General features: G+C 41.2%; 1 protein-coding gene across 1 annotated transcript in view; it reads left to right on the forward strand.

The window, feature by feature from the left end:
• The window catches only part of vstm2a (V-set and transmembrane domain containing 2A), an 84,648-nt gene that overhangs the window by 35,796 nt on the left and 24,896 nt on the right, over positions 1-23,956 (forward strand). The window contains exon 3 of the mRNA XM_086191997.1: positions 21,057-21,107. Within this exon, the coding sequence (XP_086048123.1) occupies positions 21,057-21,107 (51 nt within the window). The remainder of the gene's footprint in view (positions 1-21,056; positions 21,108-23,956) is intronic.

A 23,956-nucleotide genomic window follows, 5' to 3' on the forward strand; every position in this document is an offset into this window, starting at 1 on the left:
TGTATAATGATTTTTTGACAGCCATACTTTAATGAAGAAGTTCATCATGATTTAATAGCAGTGGAGGTGTGAAACACCCACAAACTCGATAATTTCCCACAAAACACCTGCAGCTTTTACTTTAATGATCACACAAACATAACACATTTGTCACAAACGTAATACCTCATTACCCCAAAAAAGATTTAATATGTTTGCAGGTTTGAAGGTAAGAATCTTTTTGTTTTCAAAATTGTAAAGATTTTATATTTAAACAAATGAAATTACTTTATATTAGAATCTGCCGAGGTGGCACGGTGGAGCAGTGGTCAGCACTGTGGCCTCACAGCAAGAAGGTTCCAGGTTCCAGGTTCGAGCCCCGGCTGGAGCGTGGAGTCTTTCTGTGTGAGTCTGCATGTTCTCCCTGTGCCTGCATGGGTTCTCTCTGGTACTCCAGCTTCCTCCACAGTCCAAAGACATCAAGAGGGACCAGGTTAATCCAGACTCTAAATTGACCGTAGGCGTGGCTGGGAGAGCCAATGGTTGTCTGTCTCTATGTGTTGGCCCTGCCATGGACTGGTGACCCGTCTAGGGTGAACTGCGCACCTCGCCCGAAAGCCTCTGGGATAGTTTCCACCCCTCGTGACCCTTAACAGGAATAAGCAGAAGAAAATGGATGGATGGATGGATGGATAGAATCTGCAGATTTGTATTACATTTGTCAGTATAGCACACTGTGCACTAAAATCGATATGGCAAGATAAAGTGATTTTTTTTCCCCAATTGTGTTCTGATATTCCCACCCCTAGAATCAATATTGCATCAGTATACCATGACCTACGTGCGCCATGGCAGCTGCACTCAGTGAGCTCAGATCAGTTCATAGCTGTGCAACTTTGCAAATAACACTGTGGTGAACTGGATTTCAATTTTTGAAGAAGTTTTGACAAAATGCAAATTTTGAGTTATCAAAATGCTATTCGCCGTCAGCAGCACTCGCTCATCATTGTTGGCATTTGACCATCTTTGCGCTGATGCCTTCATGTAGTAAAAGGCTAGTTTGACATCAGTAAACTGATCGGTCAGAAGTGATCACGTCAGGCCACAAAGGTGCTCTACGTCATCCTTTTTTGTGATAGAAATAAAACAAATCTGTTTACAGCATCAATTGAAATCTACATTTTTGAGGATGAAAATAATCCTGGGTCATCTTGCTTGTCAATGAGTTTAAGGAGATGTTTGGGATGCCCTAGCCAATGACCCCCCCCACACACACACACACACACACTCACACTCAAACACACACACACACACACACACACACACACACACACACACACACACACACACACACACACACACACACACACGTACAGTTTTGTCCAACAGAAATTACTGAGCTTCTCAAAAGGTTAGTAGCCATTTTTAAAACTCAAAAGTCAAAACTTAATTAGTGTCTTTGCATTAGTTTTTGAGAGGCTCATATTTCCCCCAAAACTACAGAAAATAAATGTTAGTAATCTGACTGGAGTCAGTCAGTCCTGCAGTTTAAGGCTCTAAAAAACACATTAAAAACTTTTTAGTTCTCTAATCTCCAGTATGATGGGGAAGCTATTAATCCAAAATTGTGAGTCTGAAGTTGCTATTTCTTCCCTTTGGCCACAATTGAAGGCACTATTTTTGTACAGCCTTTTAATGTGATGGTTTGACGGATGGCTGGAAGGAGACGACTGAATCTTTGTGAGTTGCCTGCAAATGGAGGTAAACGTGAGAGACGGAGCGACTGCATGGTTAGGTGAGACAGCAGAGAAATACAGCTGGTGGCAGGAACTCCTGAACACAGACAAGCAGGTTAGTTTTAGCTGACAAAAACTACAAGCAACAAATGACTTTAAGACTGCAGAGCAGCTGTGATCAACTGTAGCACAGAGGGCAGTGGACAAGCAAGCAAACGGTTCCTGTCCTGCAGGTTGATTGGAGTTGATGTTTAGAAACAGCACAGGCAGACAGCTGAGGACGAGCCACGAGGGAGCCGAAGACAGCAGAGGGGAAGAACACCGGCGTCTCTGCTGGGACAAAAACATCAGGAAGCAATCGGGTGGCGCAGGAATGAGTCCCATAACCTGAAGTATATCAGCCATGTGGAATGCCTCCCTTCTCTCAGATCTGTGGGATTCTTAATTGGTTTTCAGTTAAAAACCTGAAATGACTGATTTAAATACATTCTGACTTTTTATTTCATAGAATAAAGCATAGGCAAGGCAAGGCAATTTTATTTGTCGAGCCCGTTTTCACCAACAGTTTGTCTCAAAGGGCTTCAAATGGCATCTTAACAACATCCTCTGCCCTCAGACCCTCACATTGACTGAGGAAAAACTCCATAGAAAACCCTTTTAACAGGGAAGAATCTGAGAAACCTCAGGGTGAGCAACAGAGGAGGGATCCCTCACCCAGGACGGACAGACGTGCAGTAGATGTTGTTACAGACAAGAAAACAGTTTACAATGCAAAATGTGGGAAACATGGAAATGTTAACAGTTGAAGAAGCAAGCTTCTGGAAGGGGAGGCAGGGAGAGCAAGCCAGCTTGATGGGGGACTGGATGACTGGATGGGATAAGAAAGGGGGGGTGGGGGGGGGTGATGCAGGCGGCGGTTGGAGGAGAGAGATGGAGCTCCGGTGGATTTGTGGAAACACAAAGAGACTGCAAGACACCAAGGCCAAACTACAAAGTGCAACAAGTAATGGTAATGACAGTTCCAAAAATGTGCGGGGAGGAGAGAGGAGAGGAGAGGAGAGGAGAGGAGAGGAGAGGAGGGGAGAGGAGGGGGGGAGAGGAGAAGAGAGGGCTCCATGTATCCTGATGTGTCTAAGCCTATAACAGCATAGCTATAAATGGTTCAGAGCTACCTGAACCAGTCCTTATAGTATAGCATAGTCAGTAAGTAGTACAAAACTCTTGAATTGACAAGTTTATGCATCTAAAAAATCTGCCTTTACTATCAAGTGGCTAGGCAGCACAACATCATCAGGGCAAGAGCAGAAGAGCAAAGTCAGCTGTGTGACGTGGAGGTCATGTGTCTGATCGCTTAGCATAATGATCGCCTCTACCAGCAGCAGACACGCCTCTGAAGTCATCAAAATGTTGTTAATTTCGAAAGATTATCACGCTCAGCAAAGTCATGCTGAATCTGTCGTTTGCTACAGAGCTGACTCGAGGCTACATCACGTGATCAGAGCTGATCAAGTCCATCTGAGGTCACGTCATCGACTCATTAACATCACCGACCATCTCTTTCTCTGGTATCATCTGGTTATGAAGCAGCATCTGACACGCTGCTTAGTAAACATGAACAGTGTGTGTCACAATTGAAGTGACCAATTGAGAATTTTAACCCTTTTGTGTGAAATGTGGGAGCCTGCTTTTCTGCAGCTCTAGTTGTCTCCACGACGACAGCCAGAGGGTTCAGACCCAGAACCTCAGTGGTGCAAGGAACCAGCACCATCAAACATTGAGACATGACAAAGACACCCTGCAACCCTAAAAATCGATGAGATATGAGGGACATGACGATGAGGGCAGGCGAGGGCCGACCCTTCTGACCAGACGCAGATGAACACAACAAACAGGAAGGGAAACGCTGATGCCGGGAAAAGACTCTTTCTTTTCTTGCCTCTGCTCCAACATATCATCACGGCAACTGCTAGAGATCAAAAAAGAAGCATTACAAGTTCTAACTACATAAACCCCACTTGAGTATTGTGTGACAACGTTGAGCTTTGAGTAGTGCAGGTGATGACTGGCTTACATGTGTTTCCCTCCCTCGGCTTACTGTAGCTGTATTCCCTCACCGCTGAGATTGTTCACTCCAAACCCATTTGCTTGATGCTATCTGTTATCAGCTCTCATATATGCCCCCCCCCCCCCACATGCTTGACTGCTAAACTGCTACCTGTAGGTAGAAGAATATTAAACAGTGCAACATGCTGACACCTCCCAGCACCGAAGGAAAGAACAGCTGTGATTCAGCTAACCTCCACTTGCCATGAGTGCTGTAGGCCCTTCGGACCTACACAGTTGTCATTCCTTCACCCTGCTCCCCCACTCTGGAAACAGCAAATGTAATTGCACCCATATTTGCAGCCATTTGCATGATGGTCTTATAAAAAAATGTCAACAAAAAAAACAATTAAAAAGTCAGTGCCACAACACTTTTTCCAGCTAAAGTATGTCAAGGATGCAATATAAAGGGATGCGCAACAACACAATCATGCATCTGATCTAGAACATTCCAAAGTGGAATATTATTGTGTAAATTATACATCTGTGTCACCTCCTGGAGCTTTGGTGGACTGCAGCTGCTACTGTTCACGGTCTGCTCACACACTTTCTGGTGTCTCGCCAGTGTCCAGAACTGTGTTCAACTTGTTTCAGTCCAGGATAAACAAATACAAATAAATATTAAATTCAAATCTATCTATTTACTATCTCACAAGAAAAAAAACGGTTAAACCTTAATAAAATATCTAGCAGTCATTGGACAGAAATTGTAGTTTATTCAAATTTGGTTGAAAAAAACCACTTTGGATGGTGGGATATAGGAGGTGGGGTTGACTGGTCAGACACATACTGGGCTACAGATTTAGATTTTATGAGAACACATCATGAAACTGGACAAATCAGTATGGAGATTGGGATGTTTGAAAACAACCACATATTAAATTAAATTCATGTTACGCCATAAACACACTGATGATACTTCCCCAAGTCTTTGCAAACCCGTTGCGTCAGCCTTGGTGCCCAGGCTATACATGGTTTAACTCATTTGAATGGATTAGACATGCAACAAATGCACTTTCATGCGCTTTTAAACCATACACTTTAGATTAATGAAGGGTCTTAAACCTGAAAGTGTGTACAGTGTTAAAGTCCAAATTTGTCCTGCAGTTTAGGTAATGATACCACTGTTGATGCACGATGTTCCCTGGATAAAAACCATATGGGATCAAGGAAATAATCCTGTTTGGTTAGTTATCATGTCATTGCTGGTCTGCAGTCCTCCCCGAAGAAATGCCAAACTTCTGCACTTCCTTTCTGCAGCCTGACAGCAAGTGTGACACCATGCAAGTCGCTCGTGCGGCTTCATGTGTAATCTTGTTATTTCAAAGACCTCTTTAGAGTGCTGCTCCATTGTTTTAGCAGCCTGCTGGTCTTCTTCATCACTCTCACTCTATTGTGCACAGATCTCAGCCATCTGTGGTGCTTTGAAAGCAGGCTCTTGTCCTGCCGTCTTGTGGCGTCCACTTCAAAACTGTTTTTAAGTCATTGGGAATCTGTCCTGTTCATTTAAAATGTGAACCATATTGTGCTAAGATCATCATTTAATGGGTCTGTAATATAAAGTGGTTATTTTTGTTGAACAAAAGTGCTGATAGTCTTTATTATGTTTCTAATGAAGAGAGGAAAAGATAAGGCTTTTCCCACAGAAAGGGCAGAGTTCATTTGAATGTTGGAATATTAAGCTTTAATAGGCAAAGACACTGGTGTAAACGTGACTAGCATAAATCACAGGCTGATGCTTTGCTCTGTTTTGTCAGAACTGAACACTTCTGAAGGGCCCTCCTACCCAGAAGTGAGCACCGACCAGATCCTGCTGAACAGACCACTGGCTGATGTCACTGTTTGAGGGTTTCTGGGCATTTCAGTTCTGATTTTTTCAGATGAGTCATTTGTGGGACGTGCCAGGGGGCCTAGTTGAGCTTTAAAACAGACTCAAGCTGTCACAATTCAGCATTCTCCTCAAATGTCACCTCTTTGTCCTCATTAGTCATTCCAATTGCAAGGTGTGAGTACTTTCGGTATTCCGGTAGCCATTGACTTAAATTGACATTTCACTCAGTGTCTCTTATTTCAATCAGTATTCTTGTGTGGCTGCTTTTGTCTCCGTCCCCTCATTTCCAGCCATGCCATTTCACCTTTTTGTCTCCCTGGAAATGGATTAGGCAGCCAGGACAAAAATTAAACTGCCAAATCCATTAGAGCTCTTCAGTGGTTCCGACTCATTTCATGCTTGTTCATCATGCCCTTTTCCAAGCTTGTCGCTTTCCATGCTTTCATTATCAGTTGCTTCTTTGCCTCGGTCATTCCTATGGAGACACAACATGCATGATGGAAAGATCCCTGGATGTCGCTGTTCAAGATGAGCTACCGTGACTTCTGATGATACCTGATGACCTGCAGCCATTAAAGTGACTGTAGTGACTGAGGAGATAATCTCATCTGTTTGGTCAAATAGCTGAGGGGATCCTCCACTCTGTCAGGTTACTGTTGCGTCATTTTGTGAGCCATGTGCTGCTTGTATTCACCCACCACCCCTAAAGACAGTGACAAACGCCGTCCTGTGTCATTGAGGCGGGAGCACTTTTCATTAGTGTGTGGTTGTGTCCGTGTGGCGCTTGCGTCTGATTTACGACCTTCCCTCTCTCGACACTTGACACTTTTATGACTGTCTGCTAATCTGAGCTGCCAGCTGGGCTTCATTCCAATGCATTGTTGGATTATTTATATATTTATTAAATTTTTTCCCTGACTGGAAAGAAGATGGAATAAAGAATTCCGTATCTGTAACCAGACGTTGTTACAAGTGGCCGCTGTGCAGCTTCTGTGCACACTCACTTCCTTCCTCCTTAAATGGAATGTAAGTGAATCCATCAAGGACCCTCAATTTCCATTTTTTAATTAAACAAATCCAAAAATGGCCATAATTACACTTTTCAATTACAACAATCCAGTCAGTGTCTTGTCGTGCGCATACTAACAATGTTCGCACACGTTCAAAGAAGCGTTTACACATGAATGTTTGAGGCACATTTGTGTAAGCAAAGCAATATTTCTGTATGGAGAATTTGACAAGATGTAGACGAGCTTGGATGTGCTCCAGCAGCTCTTTTGGTGAGGGAGACTTACTGTAACTGGTGGAAGCTTACACGGTGGGATTCCAATGCTGTGACGCAAAAGGTCAAGTGCTTGTCTGAGAATGTCTGCGCTGCCTTTTTTGCTAGAATGTCAGCTAGAGAAAAAAAAATATGGACGAACCTGAGATTTTTGACCCATGAGTTACGCACCGCAACTAATGTGTCCTCATTCCAACAGTGGTGTGGCTGCCAAAGTGTGTGAGGGTGTCATGAATAAAGCAGGGATGATGCTGGTGATGCAGTGCACGCCCCTTTAGACCATGGATGGCATTTTAGTGTCAGTTCACATAACGATCTCCTACTTCACAGCTTCTTTCAAACAGTTCTGCAGTTTAATAGGAGCCTTCATTTGGTCTTAACTTCCTGTAACATTTGCTTGTCACAGGATCGCTTTCCCATCAATGGATAAAGTAATGGATTAATTGTATGCAATTCAAGTACATGTTTTTTTACATGCACAATTGAGAGCTTTACATGTAATTAACATAGCTCTTGTCATAAACCAATGGGCTGTGAAGAGGATTAGTGTTTGCATGTGAATGGAACCCCTGTCAGCTGTGGGATGTAATTAGGGTTAACAACTAAGCTTAAACCCAAAACATCTTCAAGCAGGAGTCATTGAGCATTGTAATTAGGGAGCTCTTTACAGGGTGAACTACTGTGCTCTATTTTCTCTAACTTTACACCCATCGCTGCCTGCCTTTGTTAACTTTAAGAGGGAGCACCATGCAGCCAAGGACCTCAGCTGGATGAGAGGCCGCATTTGAAATGCAGGCACCATTCACAGCTCATTATGAGATATGATTACATTGAACTGGTGCCGGACACCAGGAACATCCATCATGATTGGAGATTTGTCACTGAGTATCAATACAGTGTGAGTTCTCAGGTGCGCAGAACAGGCAGCTTGTACTTCTGTGCTGCACTGCCCTCAGGGTTTGTTGATGAGGATTTCCCCAGATGAATAATCTCACATTAATTCACATTTTGTGAATTAACTGGAGGTGGATCAGTGTGTGAATGTGAATTTAAAGAGAGAAGCCATGTTTTTTGTTTTTAATTTTTTTTGTGGAAGATTCCAGTACCTCCTCCAACCCAAACCACCATAGACTGTACATTGTTTCTTCCAAGCCTCTGACTAAACACATACATACGTTCCCTCTGGGCTGTCATCACAAATTAGTGTTGAAACAGACGATTTTATTTTGTGTCATTTCCTTTGGTTAATGTCTGCTAAGACTGAAGCACAAAAGTCTTGATTAGGCTACATGAAAAATGAAAGTACTTGGATCCATTTATAAGCACACAGGTGAGGGTCTACTGCTGCAGTGTTTGGCCAATCAGATGTAGACTATTATGCCAAAAGTCCACCAAAGTCACGCCTTTGTTGTCTCATTCACCAACATGATCTCAGGGGATCTAGTATGAGACAGTTCGCACATCTTGAGTGCACACAACATCCCAAAGAATTCTGTTGTGAGAGAGGCTGTCATGTGCCTGCATGATGCCGTTGTTGCTGAATGTTTTCCACATAACAACGTGGACCTCAAAGACATCATTTTTCTACCCAAAGAGAGCATTAAAATGTGTGTGTGAAGACATGTGAGGTGAGAAATATGCAACAGAGCACCTGAATCTTCATTCATGTTTGAGCAGTTCGGTTGTTTCGCTCTAGTCTCATGAGCTGGTCAGGTTGATTGGTTTGAGGTTTTGATGTACTATGAGGTATGTAAGGGTTGTCGGCCCACCTGTCACCCACCTGTGATCTCTCAGATCTCTGTGATCAAGACTAGAGCAGGACTGAGCCTGTGTGCAGAACTCCGGGGCAAGCAAGACACCAAGGGAACCTTCTCAAATGAAAATGCAATCTTTAATTATCAGTTTGACAGCACTGTTGTTAAGGTCTGATTAGATTTAGGCAGGAAAAAGAGAAACTTTGTTAGGTTTAGGAAAAGATTATTGTTTGATTTAAACTAAAAAAAATAAAAGATTAAAACAACTGAAAAGTACCCTGATGTCTCACTAAATATACCAGGTTTGTTGCTGGAAAATGGCAGAAAAAGGAGACCTGTCTCGTTAGTCAGCAGTCATATGGTGGAAAACAGATATCTCATTTACTTTCTCTGTAAGAGTTCAGCATGAAATATACAAAACATAAATCTCTAGAGAAATTATATGCAAAATATATATAGCAATATAGCACAAACTGACTTAACAAGCTGGGGTATTATTCACACACATATGAGACAAGGCTGCATCCACACGCTGCCTCAGATGGACTAGGATCTGATTTACTGATTTACATTCCTGCCTATCATCATTATATATAATTATGACAAACAAAACATTGCTTTTTCTACATAAACATTAAATTGTTGTTTACATGTTTGACCTATCAGCTAAAACAGGCATGGTCATCAGACTTTCCTGTAAAATTTAAATAAAAACTGGTAAGTTCTTTTTTACATTTGCTGTATCAATTAAATCAAATTACAGCAGAGCATTGTGCAGTTAATTCTTGTGAGTAAATTACAATATTGTGGTTTATTTTGTTTTTGTTTTTTACTGTAAATGTGTATTGATTGTGTTCACAGTAATTTCAAGGCAAGAGTTGCTTATGATAACCCATAATTTACCCCAGATTCCAAGATGTTGCAGTAAAACATTTAATAGGGAAAATATTTATTATGCATGCATATGAATCATCCATCCATTTTCGTTACCATTTTTCTGTTAAGGGTGGGGGGGGGGTGGCTGGAGCCTCTCCTAGCTGAGGGGTGGGGTTCACCCTGAACGGGTCACCATTCTGTCACAGGGCCATCAGGAGAAAATAGGGGTTCAGTGTGTTGCTCAGGGATACTTGGACATGATCACCGGGGGAAGTGGGGATCAAACCAGCAACCCTTCGTTTGCCAGACAGCCACTCTACCTCTGAGCCATGCTGCCCCAATATGAATCATAGACCAGTCAAATAATATTTACCTGTAAACGACTGTAAATAAAAAACAGATCAAACCAAAGTCAGAGCTGCTATAAATTCAAATGTTAGATTACAAGAACAAAATGATACAAATCACCTAAAACCGCCATTTAGAGAACGAGAAATCAGATGCAACAAACTAAAAGTTTGCAGATTTCAGAGCAGGAATGAGAATGTCTGCTTTGTTTGTTGGTGGTCTGAGTTCTGCTGTACAGAGCCCAAAGTGACTGAGCCATTTCTGGCTCTGGGATTAAGTATGCGAGCCCTGCAGCCCTTGCATGGGGCTGTGGTTTTAAAGAGGGGGGGGGGACGACGACAGCAAAACATAGCTTTTCAAGTCACTTCCTTCAACAGACAAATATCTCTTGGCATGTGGAATGTCTTGTTGAAGTTCAAAATATTAGCATACTGAGTTATGAAAAAATGCACTTAATAGAACAGACACAAGAGTCTGACAGTCCAGCCTGGAAAATACACAATACAGTTGAAATACACACATCACGCTCTGTATTACCTTTCATTATACACACATGATTATGAATGTTTGGGAAGTGTTTTATGTTTTCATTGGTAATAGAGACAATACTCAGATAGATCCAAAGATGCATAGTAGATATTGATTACTGGATACAAAAACACCAATACAGACAAACCTATAGATTCTGCATTGACCTATTTCTCTTTAAGATACATGCCTGCATTTATTGACCTATCCGCCTGTTTGGTCGCTATTTTTTATGTAATGTTGCTGTCAGAGGTAAAATTTGATGTCTTGCTGGGTTTAAATATTGTAGAGAATATCGTAGTTTATTAATTGTGCTTTCATGCAGGCCATTTGAGTTTGAGATTGCGTTTGTTCGCAGATGAAGTCAGGGAATCTGTCTCTGGTTTAATTGTTCTCTGTCTAGTTGACTCAAAAAGTTAGCTTAGAATGCTTCTCTTCTATTAGTTGCCATCTCTAGAGAAGCATAATAAAAAGAATAATTTATTCTCTGTTTATCCAGAGTTGTAGCAGCTGTCTGATATTCAGCCAATTAAAACTCAACATTCCCAGCATCCATGCAGTTTTTTTTAGATGCACTATTTCCACTGCATCAACACCAGCTGAAGGAAGAGAAAACATCCCCCACTCACTATAACTGTTTCAATTTGTCATGGATGCGTCGTCAAGTACTTCTACTACAGCCTAAATTGTCCAGCGTCCCCTGTCAACCTCCCCAGAGAAAGGTCACAAACTTGTTGCCTTCAATCAAGTGGGTGCAGGCACGTATGTTGAGCTCTGAAGTGGGAACATTCAGTTGTGAATTATATTCGTCTTCAGCAAAACATGTCATCATATTGTTACGTGGGATGCTGGTCTATTTTCCGCTGCTGTGGGTGGAGGAACTGTTATCTTGGCATTTTTCATGATGGGTTTTTGCTTGTATCATTGTGGAACATCTGAGCAAATGGCGGCTCTAAGAAGCCGACACCAAGAATGGTGTTTTGCATCTCAGAAACATTTCCGGCTATCAAATCTCACTGATACTGCACTGGAAATATCCTGATATTACACTGCATTTACGCACTGGGAGGATCTTATGACTGGAGAGACACGAAACAAACTGGATCCGGATTCATAGGAAAAACAGCCCATTAATGATTACATACAGAAACTGGATTCACATTTTCATCTAGATGTAAAGATATCCATGTCAGTTTCAAGTCTCGCATGGAAATTTTAGATGATCAAGATTAGATTATCAAGACTTGAGGTGAAATAGTTCTCCATTTCCATTTGGAGTGCTGCACCACGTGGTGAACTCTGTTGCTTTAATTGAGATGCATTTATGTTATTTATGTTTTACTGATTTGTGATATTTCCAGTATTTTCACCAAGTCCTTTTTACTCTATTAAAATGTCCTAAAGCAAAGTTTTGGAACCTTTTAATCTGGTCAGTGTTCTGATTCTGTGCTATATACTGTATATCAGTTTAGCCTTGCAGTTGTATCATTATCTGTAGCCAAATGAATTTGAAATCAAATCGAGAAAATTTCCAAATGATTTAAATAATATTTGTCAGTTCTCCCATTGAACTGAAAAGATAAAGTCCATCAGTGAGCAATGAATCTGAGGGGGAAGTGACCGGTGCAGTTCTCCTGCAGACCCCCCTGCACCACAGGTTTGGTGTATTTTGTCTAGTCGAGGCTCCCTTTGGAAAATAAGTGATTCTTAAACGTTATACAGATAATTTGACTTCATATAGGGAATTCAAAGGTGACAGTCTTACAGCAGAATTGTTTGAAGGGTGTATTTATACTTTAAAATGTGTATTTGTTGATGTGATTCATAATATCATGATGTTTATATTGTTTAATAACTACAATTTATATAAAACCAAATACAACGGTTTTTAGCTGTGTTTTCTTTTTACAAAGCACAATGTGTTTGTCGGGCTTTTGTAAAATATATTTGTTCATTTTGGCATGCATATGACTCACCTGGGGTTGCTCGGCTTCTTTAGCTGCACACCTGTTGCCTCCTCACTCTCAAAAAAAATAGAAATGAAAATAAAAACACAACTCCTTGAAATGAAGTGGTAATGTAGAAAATTGAAGGATCCTTGTTGTCACAGTGTTTGCTAACAAGCAAGCCACCAGCTTGCAGGCACTGACAGTGATTAATGAGACATGGTGATGACCTTTTTACAGCAGACAATTTGATTTGTCTCAGTTGAAAAAGCAGCTTTTTTTTAACAACATTAGCTGTGTTGTCTCTGTTCTCTTCAAGTGTCCCAGTAAACCACAGCAGGGTGACATTCAGCGACCCTGAAAACCGTATTTGTGGCTGTGACTAAAGCACAGCATCCACTACAATTAAGGTCTTTTTTATTGTGGTACCCAAAATTTGTGCGTGACTTCAGACAAAAACCTTACAACTGAAAGGAAACGCTCTCAGTACTTCAGGATGGTTGCATTACTGGGAGCCTTGAGTACAGGTCATGTATCAGCATTGCTGGCATCATTTTGTGATTGTGACTGTGGTCCAGAGGGTTTTGCTGCCATGGTTTCTTCAAACTTTTCACTTTTCATCACTAACACTTAAGATCCTTGGAATGTTAATACACTGACTGAAACTTTTTATTTTTTGCTGTCAAGTAATAGGCCAATATTTGTTCTGTGTGTGTGTGTGTGTGTGTGTGTGTGTATTCAGTGTATCACTATAGCAACATTTCTTCTTTGCCAAGATAACCCATCCCTCTCACAGGTGTGGAATATCAAAATGCTTATTAACGTCTTCCTCACAGCCCTTTGCTAAATCTTGCCAGCCACCACAAGTGTGGTGAACAAAACAAAACGTAATGAGGTCTGAACGCCCACATAATACTCAGTTATCATTGTACAAGATGAAATTAAACAATGTACAGTAAAGTAGTAGTTCTAGTTGAACTACTGGAGAAGAAAATAGCTTTAGGACCCCAAGAATCATGTGATCCTGTTCTTCTACTGGCCAATAATCTGCCTCTGCACACCTTCAGCCACAGAAGAATGTTAATCAGTGGAATCACCTGTTAAAGTGTTTGGTTAGAAGGACAACTTGCATACACATGGCCCTCCATGGCACATGATTGCCCACCCCTGCTCTAAATTGACCGTAGGCATGGCTGTGAGAGCCAATGGTTGTCTGTCTATATGTATTGGCCCTGCCATGGACTGGTGACCTGTTCAATCCTGCCTTTCACCTGAACCTGAAGGTTGCTGGGATAGGCTCCACTCCCCCGCCACCCTTAACAGAGTAAGCAGTAGAAAATATATATATATATATATATATATATATATATATATATATATATATATATATATATATATATATATATATATATATGTAGTCATCCAGTTCTACAGGAAACAGTAAGGAGCTATTCCAGAATAAAGCCACCACTGATTTAACTAAAAAAATGGAAACATCACCCTAAAACACCCCCAAGGTAATTACATCAGCTTCTAGGAACTTTTAAGATTGATTTTATAATTTTAACTCTTGTGTTGAGCTCATTCTTGGTCTGGCATCACATAGCTTTCTTACTATCTAGTGAGTTATGACCCAGTCAGATCTTTCAGGTCGTCTGGAACTGGCCGTCCCTGGGTCACTAAAAAGAGTTGCACATTTGCATCTGCTTGTAGTTCTTTATGCTTGCAGGAGCATCCTCCCCAGTTATGCTAGGTGTGCTCCAATGCTACCAGTTCTAAAGGCAGATCTGAAAATATTCCTCTTCTGCTGCATCTTGCACTAGTCTGCTTTGCTGGGCTGGGTAATTATTTTATTTTATTATTTTTTAATCATTATTTAACTGGTGCATCATTGTTGCAGTTTATCATTTTAGCATCTAATTTCATTTGTACTTTTTTTATAAATTGACATCTTTCATGTTTTACTGGTGAGTAAGAAGTATGATCAGTACACATGTGGCGATGAGGTCATTAAAAGCCAACTTCAGATCTCCCAGTTTTGTCAAGTATTACAATGCTAAAGATGAAACAGGTCAAAAGAGGGAGGATAACTACCATTTTGTATGCTGCCATATAAATATAGCAAATTGCTGCAGCTGTAAATGCTCATTTGTTACCAATGAGACATCTTATAAGGTAGTAAATCTTCCTTTACTTAGTGGTGCAACAGTCCGTGGGTTTTTAAGGTGCAAAAAGTCCAGGAGCCATCATTCATCAGAGGTCTGCTGTGTGATCTAGTTAGGGAAGAGGCTGTCCCAGAGTCATTTCATGAAAAAAAAGGCTCCTTTTGTCACTAAGAAATTATTTGAATGTTAATTTACCCCGTAACTACCTCTCTGCATGTGATGCTCTGACAGTTTGCTGTCAGACATTAATATTTCACAGTTCCTGAAGTTTTCTTTAATGGACTCAGTGAAACTGTAAAAAATGTAATTTTCCCTGATGGTGAAATGAACTCCCTGTAGAAAGAAAAAATAGCCTGGGATCGTCAAACCTCATGTCAGGGTGATTTACAAAGCTGCAAACCCTGGCAATCTTCCCTGGATTAGCAGCTGCCTTCCAACTTCCACTCTCTGGCTGATGCCGAAGAAGATTATTCTCAGGTACAGATTCATGTGGAGGTGGTGCACATCATCCTTCATAGCTGCGGCCAGGTTGAGACATCACCCCGGAAATGAGAACATCTGGAAGTCTTCATCCTCAGAGGCTCGTTTTTGATCATTGAATGTACCATCACCATGCCTTTACCAAGTTGACCTTTGGCCACCAAATGTTTTCAGGTCATCCTTGAGCCCCAGCATTATATTTGATGGATGGATAGAGGATCTGCAAAAACTGTCCTCACTTTACCAAACAGCAACAGGAAGACACACATAGTCACGTTAACTGAGCGATTTAGTTTACTTCTATCAAACAGCTTGTCAGCAGCAGTTAAATCAAACCTGTGCTGATGTTAACCTTCGATGATGATGAATGAAACATGGTCAGTGCCCAGTTAGGTGACGGCAGTAGGGCAGTGGTTCCCAACCTTTTTTGTCTTGTGTACCCCTTGAGCCTTTTTGTCATACCATGAGTACCCCTTCACTCATACGTGTTCATGATTCTCCAAAAGTAGAACATAACACAACTGAATATTCAACGCAAGTCATTTTATTTAATCTTCTTATATTGAACATTTAATATTCAGGCATTATCTTCTTATTTAACTCAAATTAAACATAAAATTATGTAGCCTTCAAGGCAATAAAAATTATAAATATAAGAAACAATATTATAGTAAACGTTTGTATTATTAATACTGTATTATTAATACTAATATATTATTATTATATTGTTATTATTCATGGAGTTATTTGCCAGGACTTCACTGCAAAAGTAGCACTGAGGCTGCAGTGGGTCCGCAGACGCTGAAGTGAATCCATATAAAATATAGTTTTCACTATACTGCCTAGGTTTAGGTTTGGAATCTTTCTTACCTTTGTCGGCGGGCTCTTTTCCCCCTCCTGGATCCACAGCAACTGGACGTTTCAGCCATTTATCCATGTTTACCTGCAGGTAAACAGGTTCCCGCTGTGTGATTTTGGTATGGCTGTGCCACAGGTTATTGTCTCCCCAGGGAAACAAGTCATAGCGCACACGTACCATTTTATTGACGGACTTATGAAATGACAATGAATATTTTTTATTATCGTGGAAATAAATTCTTAATTTTTCCACGTACCCCCTGCAATGTGCTCACGTACCCTGGTTGGGAAACACTGCAGTAGGGCACACCTCATTCAGCAGCTCACTCCTAACACTCATGAAGACAACCATCATCCACACCACTTTAGAAGTGGCTACACAGTTTAAGGTCACACATAAGTGCAACAGCAGACATGTTTCATCCATCCATCCATCCATCCATGCATCCATTCATCCATCCATTCATTTTCTATACCGCTTAACCATCTTACCGCTTAAAGGTCACAGGATAGTGCTGTAGTCTATCCCAGCTCACATTGAGTGAGAGGTGAGGTTCACCCTGGACGGGTCACCAGTCCATCACAGGGCCATCAGGAGCATTTAGGGATTCAGTATCTTGCTTAAGGACACTTGGACATGGTCACCAGGGGAAGTGAGGATTGAACCAGCAACCCTTTGGTTGCTGGACATCCACTGTACCTCCGAGCCATGCCACCCCCCTCATGTGTTTCAATAGTTTCTAATTACTCTCAGAAAATGTACCTCAAATTCTGATAGTTTTGTCAGGAGCAACTGTGCGCCTGCTGTAGGTGGGTGCAGTCAGGGTGCTGGGGGTGGGAGAGCATGTGCCTGCACCCCCACTCCTCTCCAGCCTGGCTGCATCTGACATTATAGAAGAAGTTTTAAAGATTAGAGGGCAGATGTGTTGCTGGAAGCACACGGCCTTAGTCTGATTAGCATGTTGTCAGCAGACTCTTCCTTAGCCGTGCATGTCAATCATCTCGAGTCTTCTTTCACATGAAAGTTGTAGGACAGTCATAGCAACTAGATGGTTTCGTCTTTGTTTCAGTTTAAGTGACCATTTTTCCTCCATGTGACATTAATTTCAGGCACTCAATGAATTCTTTCTGAAGCACAATAATTGCAGAGCACATTCTACAAGAACTCAATTTGAGATTCTTCATGAAGAATAGCAGTACGTCATGGTGGAAGGGTTTTGCAATAAAGAGACAAACGATTGAATTCCAGATACATCCAAGCAGCTGTGGCTTTGGTGAAGAAGCCACTCATGCACTGGAAATGAAATGGGAAAATAATTAAGATTTATCCCAACAGCTTCGTTGAAATGTTTTACATTGCTGTTACAAGCTTGAAACTTGTTCCAGCAAATGTTTATTGAGAAATATTGGCCAGTTGCTGGGATGCTGTGGCTGAGAAGTTAATACCTGCAGGGCAAATGCAGGCCCAAACCCCAAGTCAGCCTCAACCAAACATGTCTGTTATTTGAAAGTGGGGATCCGGACCCACGCAGGGAATGATGGTCTCGAATTTTTGGGTCTGTGGAGTGAACATTTAAGGCAATAAATGGGAAAAAGGTCACTGCAGGGCAGGAGGGAGGGAATGACATGGGTTTATATGCTTATGTGTATTTCCATGTGAGGTCAGTCGGGCGGTGCACTCTTCCTGGAGCTTCCCTCCATCATCCACTCCTCATACAAACATGTCGGGGGATTAAAACAGGCTATAACGAAGATAATGTATCCTTTACTTCCTGTTCCTGCCATGTGTTCAGTGTGCTGCAATTGTTGCCTCTAATGATAATATTGATACATAACATCTGCTGCAATATCAATAAAATAACATTATGTGTAATATATTTCTACACTGGATGTAATTGTATGGGGAGTGACACACAGCAGTATAATAGTCGACATACTGCAGCCAAATGCTTTTACCTAAAGAATATTTCTATCACATAAGATGACTCCACTAGAATGAAACCGTATTAGAAAAAATAGATATTGTATTTGAGTAACCCTCGAAAATAGTTCATAATTATTCAAGAAGAAATCAAAATCATACTCCAGAGTCTTGAATCTGATTGTGTTGTTTCATGATTTAACATCCACAGCAGAATTACAGCTTCTTGCAGCTCCATTGTTAGATTTCTGTTCAGTTTACATCAACATCTTGAAAGTCATATTTGCACTGCTGATTTGACTTTGAGACCTGGTCTTAGCTCTCAACATTATTTGCAACAAAACACAAAACACACTTGCATTTATGAACTGTTAGGCTGTTTCCTCTAGACAGGAAAAGTGTCTGATCATGGCCTGAGCGCATCACATAGCAACGTTTCAGGAGGGGCTGTGAGACGATGCAGCATGTATCACTGACAGAGGATCCCGATCCCCAGGAAGCTGTCAGGAAACACAGGCTTCCGCCCTGCGTGCTTCTCTGCTCTGCTCTCTCCAGAGATGGCCTCCTCACAGTACCATCTCCCTGTGGGGAGGCTCACAGTTGCCTGCTCCTATTAATAGCTGGCATCACCATGATGACATGACTCAGAACAAAATTAAAAACTCTAAAGAGCAGAGAACATGTTGTTAACTTTAGGAGATTAAAACATATACCTAGATTTGATGGGACAACTGAGTTTCTCTCCCTTCATTTTTTTTCAACTAGATGCAATAAACGTACTCAACAGCAAAAAAGAGAAATAAATTTGCAGCATTTTTTGTTTTGTCATCCTGACTTCTCCTCTTAGAGGAAAAGTAATGTTGCCCCCTGTAGAAGGTTTTAATGTCCATGTGCAATGCTTTCAGAAAGATTCTTTTTTTTAATGTTATCATTTCACTGTGTTCCTATTTTTAAACATGTTGTATTGTTTTGTTTTGGTTTTACCTTTAATAACTATATGATAAATGTCCTGTACACTGACTTGTCATGTTATGAGTTTCACCTCTTAGCAGTCTCGGCAGCGGAGAACACATGAGCGTGTTAGTGGTGGACCTCCAGTTCCCAACCAAACTATCATAACTACAATCCAAGCAACTGCCACTTCTAGTTTAACATGTTAATTAAAAGTAACCTTGATTAAATGTAGGTAGGGATTTTGTCTGAAAGGCTTGGTGAAATGAATATATGAGAGAACAGCAATCCAGAGTAACGTTACACGTCCATCCATCCATCTGCTGTCTGTCTAACCATCTGTCCATCCTTCCATTGCCAACCGCTTAACCAGTGTAGGGTTGCAGGGGAACCGGAGCCTATTAATTCAGGTTATGTATGGATTCAAATTAAGACAGTTGACTTTACTAACAACGGAGTGAACTGCATGTGCAGGCGGATCTCTGTGTGTGTACCCCTCCGCCCCCCAAAGTCAACTTTACTGCTCATCTACATCATCAGTATTTTAACTCACAAATGCAGAGCGACACTAAACCCAGTGAGAGCATCCCCTGCTAGTGAATGTGCTGTCACACATATAAAGGATGTAAATGGATGAAACAATAAGCCAATGAGCCAATGGTTGTCTGTCTATACGTGTTGGCCCTGCCATGGACTGGTGACCCATCCAGGGTGAACCCCGCCTCTAACCTGAAGGCTGCCCCCCCTGCCACCCTTAACAGGATAAGCAATAGAAAATAGATGGATAGAACTGCCTTTTTGTTTATATTAGCGTACAACGCCCCTGTAAAAATGATCCCTTCATGATTATAATGTTCCATTTCAGGGTTTTTATTTTTCTGTTGTTCCTTTTGAAGGCTTATTTGTGCTGCTGTTGAACTAGGTTATAATGAAAGGGGAGCCTCAATCGGGATGGACAGAATAAAAGAGTGAAAAGTACTTGTTCTGGATTGCTCTTAAAGTTTAAGGAATGAGATATGCTGATAACTGTAACTGGGGGATAATCGAGTTCAGCTGTGTTGTGAGCAAAATCCATTTTAATAGACCCATAGGATTTTCTATAATGAAATTTGTAAGAGGCAATTCACCCATTTTCCGCACTCCTCTTTGTCTTTGTCACTGTGACTATGCGTTCCAAACCTGCAGCAGCGAGTGTCTGTGGAGACGAGTAGAGCAGCTGTCCTCCAGTGAAATGCTCTACCTCCATCCTTCTCAGGTGACATATATGGACTACACAGCCAACCCATATAACACTGTGAAGTTTATAAAAGAGGGGGTTGAAATTGATGACTTGAAACAGTCTGATGCCAAGACTGGGGGACAATTAATCCTGCCTCGCCATTACAGACGTCTCCTCCATACAATAGAGGATGAGAGCAGGTCCATCAGCAAAGTCAAGATGTAAGAGCTGTGCGTATGTGCAGACAAAGAAAGCTAAGGCTCCTAATTCTGCCCATTAATCACCTGTCTGTAAAGGATCCTCCAGAGAAAAGCGCTGGTTCCTCTGTGCTAATTACAGCACTTGAAGGAAGGCTCTCGGCTGCAAATGCTCATAAGTAGCCATGTTATCCCTCTCCTGTCCTCCCCCTTGTGTCTCTGTCATGGAGTCAATAGCTTGTGCTCGTGTCCTCCTCCTCCCAAGCCTTTTCAGCTGCACCACTCTTTTTCCTCTTCAGCCTTTTCCAAATAGACACATGTCCAATTGACGTTTGATGAGGGATGAATATATTATAGCCTCTAAAATCACTGGCAAGTCACTGAGGAAGATTGCAGTAAATTGCTGCCACCTGGATTCAAACGAAGGCATTTCTTGAGCCGCAGACCTTTTGCTGTTTCTGCAAACCTCCAAGCCCTCTGAGATTACCTTATTTACCATGAATGGCAATGGTTCATATTACTGATAGGGATTCTGATGCCTAATTACAGGAAGCATTAGGCATTGAGGTTTGTGCTGGTTTTCCCCTCCATTATGTCTTTGCGTGGAAGCAGCCTTTGATTTCTCAACTCTCAGAGTCTGAGGGGGGAAACAGAGGCAAGAGTGACGCCACAGATGAATTAGCTCAGTCCAAAAAACTGTGCCCATGTTGGAGTTAAAGATTGACAGCTATTAGAGGATAGACAATTATTTTTGTCACAGTTGTTAGGGTAATATAAGCCTTGCTTAAAATAAATATTTGATAGTGTCTTGGGGACCTACGCAGTACTCAGCACACTGCTATCAGATTGCTAATGCTTTCTCTTTCTTGCTCTGTGTTTCAGATGGAGATGACGCCAGAGCCTAATCCTGATGACGAGGGGACAAAAATAAGTGTAAGTTCTCAAACTTACCCAACACACATGCTGGGAGGGTTTGATTCCAAGCAGCAGTGATGGTGGGCAAGATTTTGATTTATTTTTCTTCCCTATAAATCATTTTGGATTTATTTTTTCAGAGTTTTCTTGTGATACTTGGATGATTTTTTTTGGGGGGGGGGGGGGTAATAAAGCAGTAGAGGAAAAAATTTTTAATTTTCACTGATGACAGAGAATTTCAATTCAGAAGTCCAGGGTCGCTGCTCTGGGCAGCATCCAAAGTATAATGACCTCTGAACAGCGTGCAGAATGTACACTCTGTGCCCAGCGACGCCCCATCATGGTGCAGGGCAAAGTGGAGTGGTGCTGTTGTTGCAGCCATGAAAAACTGAGTGATCCTCACCAGCACAGAGCGTGTGTGTGTGTGTGTGAGTGGCATGCTATCACCATCGATTTGCACTTGTCATGATAGTTGTAGCATTGTTGTCTCTCCAACAGATGGAGTCATGCACATCCGTCCAGGCAGTGTTTTGATTGAGCGGTGCGATTATTAAACTAATGATTAAACAACTGTTATTCAAAACAGAAGAACCTTTGTCTAAATCACTGGTTCTCAAATGGGGGTACGTGTACCCCTGGGGGTACGTGGAGGTACTCCAGGGCATACGTGAAGCTTTACAAAAATATATATATTTTTAAAAAAGCAGTAATCCTAATAATAATTAAGTCTTGAGAAATAATTATATTAGAAAAAGTTTGATAAAATACAATGTATGTTCATACACTGAATTTTATATTCAGTATTCTATTTTAATATCCTTAAAACCTCTCCCAAAACCAAGTGAGTTTGACCCATTGATCCAGCATCACTTGTCAATAACCTATCGTTGCCATGACGACGCACTGTAACGATGGAGATGTGACTACAGCGCAGCAGCAATGCAGCTGAAAATACAGAGAAACTAGTGAAAAAGAAGGCGAAACCAGAGCTGACGAAGTACCGGAAGTAGGCACCCAAGGCACTATGTTTTTTTTTGCGGGGAGCAATTAGCCAACGCTAGCAAATCATTGCTATTAGTTGTTTAACTTTGATAAATCAGACACTGATGGCACAGCACTGTATCTCTTTATTTTCAACCAAAAATGTTTTGCGCGTGTCAGGGGATACTTGAATAAAATATATTTCAAAGGGGGTACATCACTGAAAAAAGTTTGAGAACCAATGGTCTAAATGATGCATGATATTTTATTCCATTACTAACTTTCACCTTTTATGTGCTCAAACAAGTGAGTACAATGTAAAAACATGAAAAATAACAATAATGAGATGCAAGTTACAGGCACATTGCATTTTTACTTCACAAGTTTGCTTCAAGTTTATTCTCTGATGAGAAAGTATCACTGTGTGAGCAGGAAACTAGAACTTTGCCTGATGTACAGATGTTCAATCCCTCCATCCACCTCTGCCAGCCACACACAATGGCAGCTGATTTGCCTGATGCCTCCAACCAAAGGAGCTAATCAGCAGAATCAGCAGTCTATTATTTGTGTCAGAGTTGTTTCTTTCCTGCACTCATGCCCCCGCTGCACGTGGGCTCTTTCTCCCACTGTTGCTCTGCATGTGGACCCTGTTTCCAGAGGGTTATTCAGCACCACTGCCCACTGAACCAGGCAGTCAGCTCCATCATGACCTCACCGCAGCCTAAATATAGTCAACCGTGTGCATGGCAGTGTTTCTGGTATCACTGACTGATGACGTGACAACACTAAACAGTCTGATTCATTTACAACAAGAAAACATCTGATCATAGTTCAGGAAACATCAGCATTACAATAATAACCACAAATGAAACAAAGTCTCCTTTTCTACCGTCTCATATTTAGTTAAAAATACAAAAATCGAAGCATTCAAACAAATGGCCACTGAACAGTGTCAGTGACACATGAGTCATATCTTTGTCTGTGGTCAAGTTAGGTAACTATTAATGTTAAGAAGCTATTTCACAGCAGAAGCACTCAATTAGCCCTGGAATACAGAAGCTGAGCACAATTAGCAGTCTGCCGGTGCAATGCTGGCTTACACTCTTACACGTAGAAGATGACTAGATGAGTACAAGCTGCTGCTAAACGAGGAAAAGAAAGGAAAAAAGCACTTTTTATACAGCATTCTGTTACTCCACTGGCATTCCAGGTTTAAATAGCATTAAATTTGACATGTATTTGGACTTTTAGACAAGACACCCAACATTTTCAGACTTGTGACTTGTGCCTGTTTCAATGCAGACATTGACGCAGGACCTGAGTCAACGCAAGACAATTAGGAGCATGTAAAACAATGACTCTCAATGTGGTAAATGGTGTCGTCAGATTATCTCTCAACACGATTCAGGGTTTAAAAAAAAACAGAGGGTAGCATAAATGACAGTTATAACAACAACACAAAGAACTTAAGTTAGCTAAACAACAACACTGAATAGCAACTCTCACTAAAATCCTGATGTAGAGAAATTTGAACAGAACTTCCAGAAAAATCTGAAAAAGGAAATGGGAAGGCATTATCATCTCCATTCATTAGTGCTATGTGAATATTAACAGCGTGGTGCACCGAAATAATCAGGTGGTGGTAGCAGAAGGCTCAATAATTGCAATAAAAGAGCAACAGTGAAATTGCTCCAAGCAATAGAGAACCATGTGTCAAATGTGATGGAAATTTAGCAGCTATTTTTATTTCATGTGTCCCTTAAAGGAATGTCATCATATCAGACGGATCTGATCTTGACATCTGCTGCCATTTTTGGTCTCTTTGATGAGTGCATTTTATAACGAATTCTTCAGATGCTGTGAAACAGCTCTATTAAACCAAGAAA

Source organism: Aulostomus chinensis, chromosome 21, assembly GCF_037954235.1.
Source record: "Aulostomus chinensis isolate RoL2024-O1b breed Wild chromosome 21, RoL_Achi_v1.0, whole genome shotgun sequence".
NCBI classification, from domain to species: Eukaryota; Metazoa; Chordata; class Actinopteri; order Syngnathiformes; family Aulostomidae; genus Aulostomus; species Aulostomus chinensis.